Here is a 13159-nt window from a genome sequence, read left to right as displayed (position 1 = left end):
GCAGATGCATCTGTCCATGACAGTGTCATGGTGGGGTGGGGGTTGGGGGGGCGGCATGGTGCTGCTGCCTCACAGTGCCAGAGACCCAGGTTTGATTCCAGCCTCGGGTGACTGTCTGGGTGGAGTTTTCACAATCTCCCTGTGACTGCATGGGTTTCCTCTGGGTTCTCCAGTTTCCTCCCAGTCCAAAGATGTGCAGGTTAGGTGAATTGGCCATCCTAAATTGCCCGTAGTGTCCTGGGATTTGCATACCAAGTGGACTAGCCATGAGAAATGTACGGTTACAGTGATAGGGTGGGGGCTGGGTCTGGTGGGATGCTCTTCAGAAGATCAGTGTGACTCAATGGGCTGAATGGCCTGCTTCCATACTCTAGGAATTGTATGAGTATCAGTAAGCGTTATAATGGTAATGAAGTTGAATATTGAGAATACCCTTCTTCATACTGAGAATACCCTCCTTCGGGTTGTGTGGCACTATCACCTGTGCTAAGTGGGTCAGAATCTAGCATCTCAAGACTGGGCATCCATGAGCCACTTTGGGCCACTAACAGTGGCAGAATCGTACTCCAATACAATCTGCAAACTCATGGTCTGGCATATTCCCGACTCAACTATTCCCATCAAACCAAGTTCATTTGAGAGTACAGGAGGGTGTGTAAGGAGCAGCACCAACAATGCCTAAAACCTGGTGAAGCTACCAAATAGGTAAACTCGCATAATGAGCAACTTAAGCAGCAAGTAGACAGAGCTAAGCAATCCCACAATCAACAGATCAGATCTAAGCTTTGCACGCCTGCCACATCCAGTCGTAATTGGTGGTGGACAATTGAACATCTCACTGGAATTGCCATATAAATACAATTGCTACAATGGCAGGTCAAAGGCTAGGAGTACTGCAATGATTACTCAAAGCCTGTCCAATCTGCAAGGCACAAGTCAGGACTGTGGTGGAATACTCCCCACTTGCCTGGATGAGAGCAGCTGTAACAACATTCAAGACTCTTTATACCATCCGGGACAAAGCAATCTGTTTGATTGGCACCACATCCACAAACATCCACTCATTCCACCACTAATGCTCAGTAGCACCATGCACATTATCTATAAAATGTACTGCAGAAATTCATCAAAGATATTTAGATAGCACTTTCTAAACCCATGAACATTTCCATCTAGAAAGACTAGAGCAACAGATGGATAGGAACAGTACCAACTAAAAATTTCCATCCAAGACACTCATCATCCTGACTTGGAAATCTGTAACCATCACTGGGTCAGAATCCTGGAATTTCCTCCCTTGGAGTGGTTTGGGTCTACATACAACATATGGCCTGCATTGGGTCAAGAAGGCAGCTCACCACCATTTGCTTAAGGGCACGTAGGGACAGGCAATAAATGCAAGCCAGCCAGTGATGCCCATGTCCATGTCCTACAAACGAATAAAGAAAAGTTTTCTCCCCAGAACTCTTCAAACGCACCCACTTGAATTTCAGAGCTTCCTATGTAATCTAATTCCAACAGCTTTTCAGGTAATGTTCAAAAACTTCTTATTTGAAAAAGGGGTCTTCATTTTTGTTTTAAGTTAAAAATCACACTACACCAGGTTATAGTCTAACTATAACACGTTGTTATGTGATTTTTAACTTTGTCCACCCCCCCAGTCTAAAACCAGCACCTCCACAGCATTTCTGTTTTAGTTCTTATGCCAATTAATTTAAATTATGACCTATTGTTATTGGTCCCCTTGCCAGAGAAAGCAATTTCTCCCTACTAATTCCTATCAAAACACCTTGGAAGTTGAATCCTTCCATTAGATCTTTCTTAACATTTTCTGAGTACAATCTCAACTTCTCCATCTATTTGGATTACTGTAGAGCCTCATTCCGAACATCATCCTGGTAAACCCCTCTATTCTCACCGTGATCTTGACAACCTTCCTGAAGGCAATATCTAAAACTATAAACAATAGTCCAGCTAAATTGAAAGCAATTTAATCTAAAGCTGTGATCTGCAAAAGCGTAACATGATTTTCTGTTCAGGGGTCCTGTCTATAAAGCCACGTATTACTTTTATTAATTGTCATGCCACCTTCATGGAAATGTGAATATGACCCCCTCCTTCAAAACGGTACCATTAGATTTTATATTTCTTCCTGCTGTTTCTCAAAGTTCATCACTCCACACTTAATTACCTAAATTTTATCTACCATGTTTCTGCTCATTTCACTTATCTGTAATATCTTTCTAAAATCTGCTGCCATTTTGCATTATTTACTATTTTATCAAGTTTTTCTTATCATCTGTAAACTTTGAAATTGTACTCCGAAATCAAAGTTGAATGTGTTATGGCTTCAGATGAAGGTAATACTGGACAAGTCGGCATCCAAGGTGAAACCTGACTTGACAGATCAGTTTTATTTTTGTAGTTGGTTACTCACTGAAATATTCACATGAGGCTACCAGTACTTCTTTCAAACAAAAGTGCATTGCACAAGAACAAAAGCACAAATAAAAGCATATCTGTATATTTACGTCAATTTGAAAGGATCTAAATACGAAGAGCAAAAGCATAGATTCAACCTTGTTCCTAGCAGTATCCTTTTCAGACACTCAATCTCAGAGAAATATCATTCCTGGCTTAACTCTCTTTACTTTTTTATTTAATTGACCCTTGAAAAAGTTTAAAGGCTCTTTCTATTTTTAATGACCTCTATGGTCTTTCAGTCCTAAGGTTGCAATTCCTCTTCAGTTCTGACAGCCAAGACTTCTAGAAACTTTCATAACCCAGAGATTTTCTGAATCTAACAATTATGTCTGCTGTTAAGATGAAACTGAAAGCAAGGTACTGCAGATGCTGGAGATATGAAATAAAATTTGAAGTCCTGGAGACACTAAACAGGTCGGGCAGCATCTGTGGGGAGAGAAAGAGAGTTCATGTTTGAGTTTTTTAAGTGATTGGCTCGCTAGGCTACTTCACAGGACAGTTACAAATCAAGCAGATTGCTGTGTTTTTGGAGTCATATGTTGGACTGACCAGGTAAGAATGGCATTTTTCCTTCCTAAAGATATTTAAAATAGTTGAGTTTTAAAACAAAAATCAACATTAATTACACAGCTCTTATTGAATTCAAATTACTCTGACTGCCATGGCAGGATTTGAACTCACATCCCTCCAGCATTAATCTGGGGTTCTAACCAGTCCAGTAGCATTACCACTATGCCACCACCCATCTATACACAAGGTCAGATTAGATGGCAGCAGTAATGTATCAATGTAATATGGACTTCTCCAATGCATGCAATAACTTTGGCATCATGAGCCAGGCAAAGAAATCTGAAGAAATATAGTAACGTGCTCTAGGAAATACAGAAGTAGGGAGGTTATACTTAGATGTAAAGGTAGTTCAGGTAGAGGCAGGTACTTTTAAAAGGTATTTGGACAGGTACATGGATAGGAAAGGTTTAGAGGGAAATGGGCTAAACACAGGCAAATGGGACTAGTTCAGTTTAGGAAACCTGATCAGCATGGATGAGTTGGGGCTGTTTCCAAGCTGTATGACTCTAACTGTAGTTATACAAGGTGATGCTGCATTCATATACTGTGCACAATATTGGTTACCTTAATAAATGAAGGACGTAAATGTGTTGAAGAGAGTTCAGAGAATGTTTTAATAGACTGTTACCTGGAATTGAATGGGTCACCTTAGGCAAATTTCGACAGCCTGACTTTGTATCCATTGGAGTTTAGAAGATTAAGAAGTAATTGATTGAAACATTCAGGTTCTGAGGCAACCTAACATTGTGAATCAATGTTATGTCCAATGGAGGAATCTAGAACAGGTGTCACTCATTTTAAAAAATCAGGGGTCACCCATTGAAAACAGAGATGAGGTGAAATTGTTTTCTCTGGTCTTTAGAAATTGCTTCTTGAGTAGGTGCTGGAAGGAGTGTTCTTGAATATTTTTCAGGCAGAGGTAGATAGATTTTTGTTCAGGGAGTGAAACATTATCAAGAAGTAGGCAGAAATGTGAATTTGAGATTACAAACAGATTGGTCAAATCTTATTGCAAGTTGGAGCAGGCTCAAGGGGTTGAATGCCTATTTCTGCTCCTAATTTGCACTTCATAGGAAAACATTATTTCAAATCCAAAGTTTCAGTCCATGACCAGAGCCCCTCAGCAGTGAATATGTGGCTGTATCCTCTCTAGAGCTTTCCAAATCGATGAAGAGACAAGTGTAAGAATTGCCAAAATGGTGCCCGATGGGTGAGATGGCATTGTGATAATGTCACTTCACTTGTAATCTAGGGGGCTTATGCTAGTTTTCTGGAGACATAGGTTCAATTCCCACCATGGCAGCTGGTGGAATTTAAATTAATAAATTCATTTCACTAGTGGTGACAATGAAACAATATTGATGGTTGTAAAACCCCATCTGCTTCACTAATGTACTATAAGAAAGGAAATCTGCCATCCTTACAATGGCCTACATATGACACAAAGCGAAGAATATTTGAAGAATAGGGTCTTCAACTCAAAATTAAGATCACAAGTGTTTTACTAGATAGGTGGTGGATTTTGCACTTTTGCAAAATCTTTCATATCCAGTGGCAAGAAAGATGGAACACAGCAATATATATTTCTGAGCCAAGATGCCCAAGATAATAATCATGTAAAATCAGCCCCACAGGACAGAATGTATTATATTTGTGTCAACTATTCTATTCACAACTCAGTTATAGTGAGAGACTGCAGGAGACTAGCAGAAACAAGTTAGGAAAGTCCTCAATTCATCCCTAAAGAGATCAAACATTGAAAACCATTGACAGGGTCTGGCTTGTCACCAACCAAAATGGAGAATGCTCATTTGGGAAGATACCAGACACATTGAGAGCCCTCATTGGGAATAAGCAAGGCAAAGTCAAGATGTTGGAAGGGGTACCCTAAACCTCAAAACAACCCATCTACCCAACCCTTCAAACATCACCACCACCACACCCAAAACACTGCACATTAATCATCTCTGAGCTCATCAAACTGAGTAGAAGTAGATATGGGGTGAAACCTTTTTCTGTGAAGGTCAGGAGCCTTCAGAAATTGCTTCTTGAGTAGGTATTGGAGGGAGAGTATTTGTATATTCTTCAGGCAGAGGTAGATAGATTTTTGTTAAGAAAGAGAATTAAAGATTATCAAGGGATGGGCAGGAATGTGAATTTTAGGTTCAAACCAGTCGGAGCAGGCTGAAGGGTCTCAAGTTATCCTTGATCCCAAAGACAGCCTAAGAAGGAAAGTAAGCACTTTCAACTGACCTCATTCATTAGATTGAGAACAAAGGAGTGAGATGGCCTTCCAAACTGAGAGTCTATATGGGTTTTGTCCATTCTGTTCTACACATGATTTAGAACATGTACCTACATCATTGCTGGGAAACTCAGTGACTTTCAAATGAGTTTCCTTCAGAAGCTTTGGAAGATCAGATGACAGGACAACATACCAGGTACTGAGATACTCTTCTGAACTGATATGCCAAGGTAAGACAGTTAGAACTGAGTTGAACTGATCATGCAGCCAAAATACGTAACAATAGGTTCAAAGCGAACCTTCTAAGGACTGTTCGAGTCTGGAGTGCACAGTCAACATGGTCACACTCTGAAGGATTCATTTGGGACTTTTAAGATCAACTTCGAGACCTAGAAGCTTAACCAGATCACTGCATCTGGTATATCCAGATAAAAACAAAGGTGTGACTTTGTTTTAAAGTCGGCATGTAGGAGAGGCAGAAAAAAAAATGCAAAGAGAGGATTCTGAAACTAGTAACCTTTCTAGCAGTCAGTCATAAGTAGTATCTTCTGCTATTTGCAATCTTCTAATAGTCTTAATAGTCACCACTATGCCCATCAGAATCCTACAAACACTCCATATGATGAACATGTTGTCTTTTGAGACAAAGATGACCAAGAAATCAAATAAGTATACAATTGAAACCAAGATCAACAGATATAAATATTCAAAAACTGAAAGAACTGAGGATGCTGTAAATCAGAAACTGAAGTTGCTGGAAAAGCTCAGCAGGTCTAGTAGCACGTGTGAAGAGAAATCCGTTAACATTTTGGGTCCAGTGATCTCTCCTCAGAACTGATGGTAGCTAAGAAAATATTGGTTTATGTGCAAAAGATAGGATTCGGGGAGGGGGTAAACAGTAAACAATAGGTAGGGATAGAGTACAAAGAGAAAAGAACAGCTGGACATTAGAGGAGTCGATAACGATCTGGCAGGGAGGATGAATAGCTATTAACAGCCATCCATTAACGCCTGCCCCACCCTGGCGTCGGCTTCAGCACAACTGTTCTATCCAATTTTCTGCCATTCTCGCATTTTGATAATTTAATCTGAGCTGTCAACACCTTTTCTCCCCCAACACTATTGCATAAATGCTGCCTCCTCAACACTTCACTCTGAAGAGTCATGTAGATATGGAGCAGTAGCTTGCTCTCTCTCCATGGATGTTGTCCAACCTGCTGCGATTTCTATCATTTTTTTGTTTTCAGTACAAATTCCAGCATCTACAGTAATTTGCTTCTAGGCTGTATGGTTACTCATCTTGATTATGAAAATTGTTGTTTGATCAAATATGGTACAATAATATTTAATCTGTTAATTGGGGCTGCAAACTTTGCATGATTAATTTGTATTATGTAATTAGATATTTATAACTAAACAAATTCAAGTGTACAAAACATTGAGCAGTATAAGAGTGACATGATTTGTGCAGTTACAATACAACTATCATATTAGTTTGCACTATTTGGTTGGATAAATTGTACAAACTAGTGACTCTTTTGAACCCATGCTTACCCTCCCTTCCCCAGAACATGGCAGGTGCTGCCATTAGTATACAGCTGGATGACTTTTAACGTTCAAATGAAAATGGATGTGATATTACTGCTGGATTCAGAAGACTAGGTAATAGAACAGTCTAGCTGCTGATTCATGCTCCCCTTTTTTTCTTATCTCTTCAGGTAATAAAAAGATCAGATTGAAGGAAAGTGATCTACAGAAGCTTCCATACTTAAAATGTTGCATTTTAGAGGCAATTCGTTTGCGAGCTCCAGGGGTTATATGTAGAAAAGTGATGCAACCTTTAAAAATTAAAGTGAGTTATCTATGCTTATGCTGCTTTCATCTAGGGGATACAAAAGCAGATATAAATTGTGGGCTATACTGTGAATAAGTGTCAAACGTATTGTAAGTGCTGCAGGATCAACCATTACCAGGTAATGGTTGGGGTACAGGGCGGTCATCTATCCTATTTTACTTTAGGTTAAGGGCCTGCTTGATTAACAATGATAGAGGAAGCATCATGAGTAAGTGAGAAGAGGCTCATGTTTTAATGAGATGTAGTTTATTGCATGACACCAATTAGTACAAGTTTCATTGGCTAGTTAAACATAATACCCCTACATAACACTATCAGCATCCAAGGAGTACACATATCATTATCTTCATGGGTATCTTAGGTTCGAGGAGAAAGTGAGGACTGCAGATGCTGGAGATCAGAGCTGAAAATGTGTTGCTGGAAAAGCGCAGCAGGTCAGGCAGCATCCAAGGAACAGGAGAATCGCGACATTATCTTAGGTTAGACTCATCTTCTCCCACAACCAAGACTATATGGCATGTTATGGAGCTAAATGCAGTCACCAATATCAATCCTGTTATAACCATTCTCTTGTATACCAAAAAGAACAGCAGACACCGAATGAAGTTGAATAAGTGGTAGTTAAAACCAATGTTATAGAGTCACAAAATGTCTTTATAGATTTGTGAGCTTGGAATTAAGGTATTGAGCCATTAAAAGAGCAACAGGGAACAATAAAGGGATTATTTAGTGTATTTTGGAAAGGCAAATCAGGGCAGAACTTATACATTTAATGGTAAGATCCTGGGTAGTGTTGCTGAACAAAGAGATCTTGGAGTGCAGGTTCATAGTTCCTTGAAAGTGGAATCCGAGGTAGACAGAATAGTGAAGAAAGTGTTTGGTATCCTTGCCTTTATCCGCCACCTCCAAACGGACCCCATCATCAGAGATATATTTCCCTCCCCACCCCTTTCCGCAAAGACCGTTCCCTCCGTGAGTCAGGTCCACGCCTCCCAACAACCCACCCACCTGTCCTGGCAACTCCCCCTGCCACCGCAGGAGTTGCAAAACCTGCGCCCACACCTCCTCCCTCACCTCCATTCACGGCCCCAAAGGAGCCTTCCACGTCCATCAAAGTTTCACCTGCACATCCACCAATGTCATTTATTGTATCTGTTGCTCCTGATGCAGTCTCCTCGCGGGAGAACGGACGCCTCCTCGCAGAGCATTTTAGGGAACATCTCCGGGACACCCGCACCAATCAACCCTACCGCCCCGTGGCCCAACATTTCAACTTGCCCTCCCACTCTGCCGAGGACATGCAGGTCCTGGGCCGCCTCCTCCGCCTCTCCCTCACCACCCAACACCTGGAGGAAGAATGCCTCATCTTCTGCCTCAGAACACTTCAACCTCAGGGCATTAATGTGGACTTCACCAGTTTCCTCATTTCCTCTCCCCCCCCCCCCCCCCGCCTTACCCCAGTTCCAACCTTCCAGCTCAATACCGTCACCATGACCTGTCCTACCTGCCAATCTCCCTTCCCACCTTTCCGTTCCACCCTCCCCTCTGACCTATCACCTTCATCCACCCATTGTACTCTTTGTTACCTTCCCTCACCCTCCTCTCTGACTTATCACCTCCATCCCCAAGCCCATTCACCTATTGTACTCTTTGCTATCTTCTCCCCAGCCCCCCCACCCCCACCCCCCACATTTATCCCTCCACACTGCCTCCATTCCTGATGAAGGGCTATTGCCCAAAATGTCGATTTTCCTGCTTCTCTGATGCTGCCTGACCTGCTGTGTTTTTCCAGCACCACTCAAATCTAGACTGTCCTTGCCTTTATGGTCAATGCATTGAGTATACAAGTTGGGAGGTCATATTGTGACTGTACTGGACATTGGTTGGGTCACTTTTGGAATGCTGAATTCAATTCTTTGACAATCATACGAGACAGATGAGAAATGCATCAGCAATTCAAAAGAAATACTGCTGAAATATCTCTGATGTCCCCAATTCATTGGATGTTAGAAATGCAAATTACACGTTTGAATTTCCTAAAACTAAACTTTGCAGGATTTGACCTAATAGTTCAATGAATCCATACAGTGAGAAGCTGCTTAGAAAAGAATAAGGAAATCTCGATGTGTGGCCCCACTTTTGTTTGAACAGTGATTTCAACTAATGTGAGGATAGGTTGGTCTCATTATCTTTGAATTAGTAATAGTAGAGTCTGTCAAATATCCTGCTCTTAATGACCATTTAATAATTCCTTGCAGAAGTAAGCTAGAGTAGAATTTGACTAGGAAATGTATCTGGCTTAGCCATAGAAATTTAATATCCTAATAACAATTTGGGGCGGCACGGTGGCACAGTGGTTAGCACTGCTACCTCACAGCGCCAGAGACCCGGGTTCAATTCGCGCCTCGGGCGACTGACTGTGTGGAGTTTGCATGTTCTCCCCGTGTCTGCGTGGGTTTCCTCCCACAGTCCAAAGATGTGCAGGTTAGGTGAATTGGCCATGCTAAATTGCCCGTAGTGTTAGGTAAGGGGTACATGTATGGGTGGGTTGCGCTTTGGCGGGGCGGTGTGGACTTGTTGGGCCGAAGGGCCTGTTTGATTACTGTAAGTAATCTAATCTAAAACAATCTTCACCTTATATAAAGGTCAGTTTTGACAAGATAGTGAATGATGACCTGGCACAATTCAATTATTATAAAACACAATGCTCTTCTTTGGAACCTGCTTAAGTATCTTCAGGGAGAGGAAAGGAAAATGTCAAAACTACATAGTTTTTTAAAAAGTGCATCTGTAAACAACACAGGAATTATTTAATGGTAATATTTCCTTACTCTAGAATTACATTGTTCCTTCGGGAGACATGCTCATGTTGTCCATTTACTGGGCACACCGGAATCCCAAAAGATTTCCTGATCCTGAAAAATTTATTCCTGTAAGTATATTTGAGTAAAAGCATTTTATTACTGTTTATCTTTGGATTATGTGTAGCGCAAATGATCCTTAGTACCTCATATCTACACAGCAGATACAATTTTGAATCTTTTCAAATGATAGTTACATTTTCACATTAAAGCAGGAAAGATTCCTTGACTGCAACAAAACAAATTGTAACTTGTTGTGAGATTAACAAACAGAAATGAAGACTGAGGGTATAGTATGATATAAATTTCTGTTATTTTATGAAAATGTCTTTAATTATTTAACATGTTTTATTAAAATCATCTTCTAATAAAGTCTTAATGTGAGGAGAATGTTTGCGATGGGACAAGTGGCAAGAACCTGTATTTGGAGTCTTTTAGATTGGAAAAGATTTGGCCCTGTTGTTATCATACTGTTCTGGCTGACCAGCAGGTCTCCTACTCTTATCACCTGGCAGAGGCAGTTTGTATGTCATTAGTCAAACCTTTTGGCCTAAATATGAATGCCAATCCAGTCCTGGCAGAGATGCTACCACCGCACCACAATACTTCCCTCTATTCCCCAAACTGAGATCATGTTGCTTGGGAATATGCTGGAAAAATATTATGTTTAAAACAGGATCGGAGATATTGCGGCATGGCACTAATTAATATACTGCATTTGTGCTTTTTTTTTTAACTTCCAGTGTTTCATCACTCTGTATTTACCTGTTCCAATATCTCATCACCGAATTATCATCCAAAGCTAGATTATTACTCTGCCATACCTTGTATCTTCTGCACTGCCCCCTAAAATATCCCAGTATGAGTACTCTCAGGGTCTTGGTAATCTTTGTAATCTCTCAGTGTAGTATCCAATAAGTTCAAATAGTACTTATCTCCTTTTGTTATTTTACCACTCTCAACTGTATTGACTGTGTGTATCGTGCCATCGTTTATTTCCACAGCAATGATGTAGAAAAATGTTGTCTTCCTACAGGAACGATGGAAGAAGGCAGATATAGAAAAACGTGCCTTCTTAGATGGTTTCCTAGCTTTTGGAGGAGGCAGGTATCAGTGTCCAGGAAGGTAGGGGCTACCTCATCTGTTTTTCAGTTTTTGCAATGTTATATTTAATATTTTAGTCAATGCATCTTTAAAAGAAAGTAATGCACTAATTCTGCAGAGAATTAGGATAGGAATGGCTGCATTCCTGATGAAGGGCTTCTGCATGAATCGTCGATTCTCCTGCTCCTCAGATGCTGCCAGACCAGCTGTGCTTTTCCACACTTTTTAACTCTGATCTCCAGCATTTGCAGTCCTCACTTTTTCCTAGGAATGGATGGTTAGGTCATTGTGAAAAATTGTCGTTGATCTATTTAATAAAATCTGTTGTGTATAAATTTTTGAGAAGAAAACAAATTTAATATTGTTTGAATTATATACTTCAAGTAAAAGTCTGCTTTTTCACACCAAAGTGACACTTCCATTACAAGCACTTTTGAAGTTCTTCTAGTAATATTGAAATATAAATAACTACAAGTTTTGAATATGAAGATAATGTTGTATTGTGTGATAATGTGCTCACCCAGACCTGGACTAAACAGTCCATGTTAATTTAGCATCTCAAAAATGTTGCACCCCATAAGTTCCCTTATACATTACAAGAATCTTGAAGGTTCAGTCACTTTTCCTGGAACCAATCAATAGCCTCCTGGGAATAACTTTGATTTTTCTCAGTGTTCCAGCTATTTGCTGATGAATGCAAATTATTCCATTAAATTTTGGCTAACTTATCCTCAGAAATACTCTTCAAAATCTATGCTTATGGACTTGTCTGGTCAAACTTAGACTCTGCAGCATTTTTGCTTAAGCATTCAAACATCAGGAACACCCTAGTTCCTAATGACCCACAATGCTGCCACAGCTCCTTAACTGTTGCTGGTGCTGTAGCTGATTCCTAGTTTCTAGTAGATGTTTTATTTCTTCCTAGTCCAAGATGATTGACCCAGCTGTGTTTCCACAGCATTTGTGTTTCCAAATGCAAAGTTTCCTCTGCCACAGGGCTCTGTGAGAAAAACTGTAGATTTCTTTCTCTAAACATGAACTCGGCAAATATTCTAGTCATTTTCCTTCCCTCATAAATTACAATCTGAATTTGAACCTCACCCACATATGCACAATGAATAGAAAAGTGAGCATTTTCTCTGCTTAAAAGGTAGGTTTGACTAACAGTGATTTCATTTGCTCTCTCTACTCAATGAGCTGCAGAATCAAAACTGTAACAACTTCTGAAAGAAGCATCTAGCTAAGTTTTAAAAATGGAATTATCTAATCCCCATAGCCTGGCTGTATGACAATGCATGATTTGGATGTCCTCACTTATGTAAACGAATTATTCTACCTTTAAACACAACGTTCAAATCTATAACTGATATGAACAATTCAAATCTGTAAAACTTTTTTCTGGAATTTCTATCTTTAAGCTTCTTCTTTGGAAGTAATAATTCAGTCTCTGGCTCAATTAGAAGTACGAAAACGGGACATCCATTGTTCAATATTTACATTTTTCACTTTGACATGGAAAGATAAATGTAGGTTAGCTTTAAATTGTAATTAATTCCAGTCTTGTTGAATTGTATTTACTTTAAGATTACTTATCAGTTTAACACAGATGGTCCAAGTAATTTGTAGAACTAATATATTCTACAACATATAAATTATGAAATAGATATTCAGAACAGCATTGCACTGGAATATTTGCCAGTGTTAATTTATTGAAATGATATACATTTATTACCCAACACTCTTGAGGCAGCATACTTTCCCTACCATATATATGTTTCATTTTGTGCACCACACTTCGTGACTCTTATATCAGATTTGACACTAAAGAAAACACAATTGTGGCTTAGGTTTTATAATCATGAAACACCAATGAATATGAACTGAGTAGCTATGGAATATAAGATATTTTATAATCAACCTGTTCAAAGCTGTTACTAAACGCTGCTAGAGCAGGTATGACTGGAACCCTGGTCTGTTGACTTAGGGTAGGGACATCATAATTGTGTCATAAGAATCATAGAAACTCTACAATGTGGAAAG

The 13159-nt window shown here is 39.8% G+C and overlaps 1 protein-coding gene across 1 annotated transcript in view; it reads left to right on the top strand.

Annotated features, from left to right (window-relative positions):
- cyp39a1 (cytochrome P450, family 39, subfamily A, polypeptide 1) overlaps positions 1–13159 on the top strand; it is a 45293-nt gene that overhangs the window by 27808 nt on the left and 4326 nt on the right. Inside the window, exons 8-10 of the mRNA XM_072556959.1 lie at positions 7018–7151; positions 9991–10086; positions 11052–11140. Of these exons, the coding sequence (XP_072413060.1) occupies positions 7018–7151; positions 9991–10086; positions 11052–11140 (319 nt within the window). The remainder of the gene's footprint in view (positions 1–7017; positions 7152–9990; positions 10087–11051; positions 11141–13159) is intronic.

The sequence above is a fragment of the Chiloscyllium punctatum genome, chromosome 3 (genome assembly GCF_047496795.1).
Source record: "Chiloscyllium punctatum isolate Juve2018m chromosome 3, sChiPun1.3, whole genome shotgun sequence".
NCBI lineage: Eukaryota > Metazoa > Chordata > Chondrichthyes > Orectolobiformes > Hemiscylliidae > Chiloscyllium > Chiloscyllium punctatum.
Note: the sequence above shows the minus strand (reverse complement) of the source record. Positions and strands in the feature narration are given on the sequence as shown.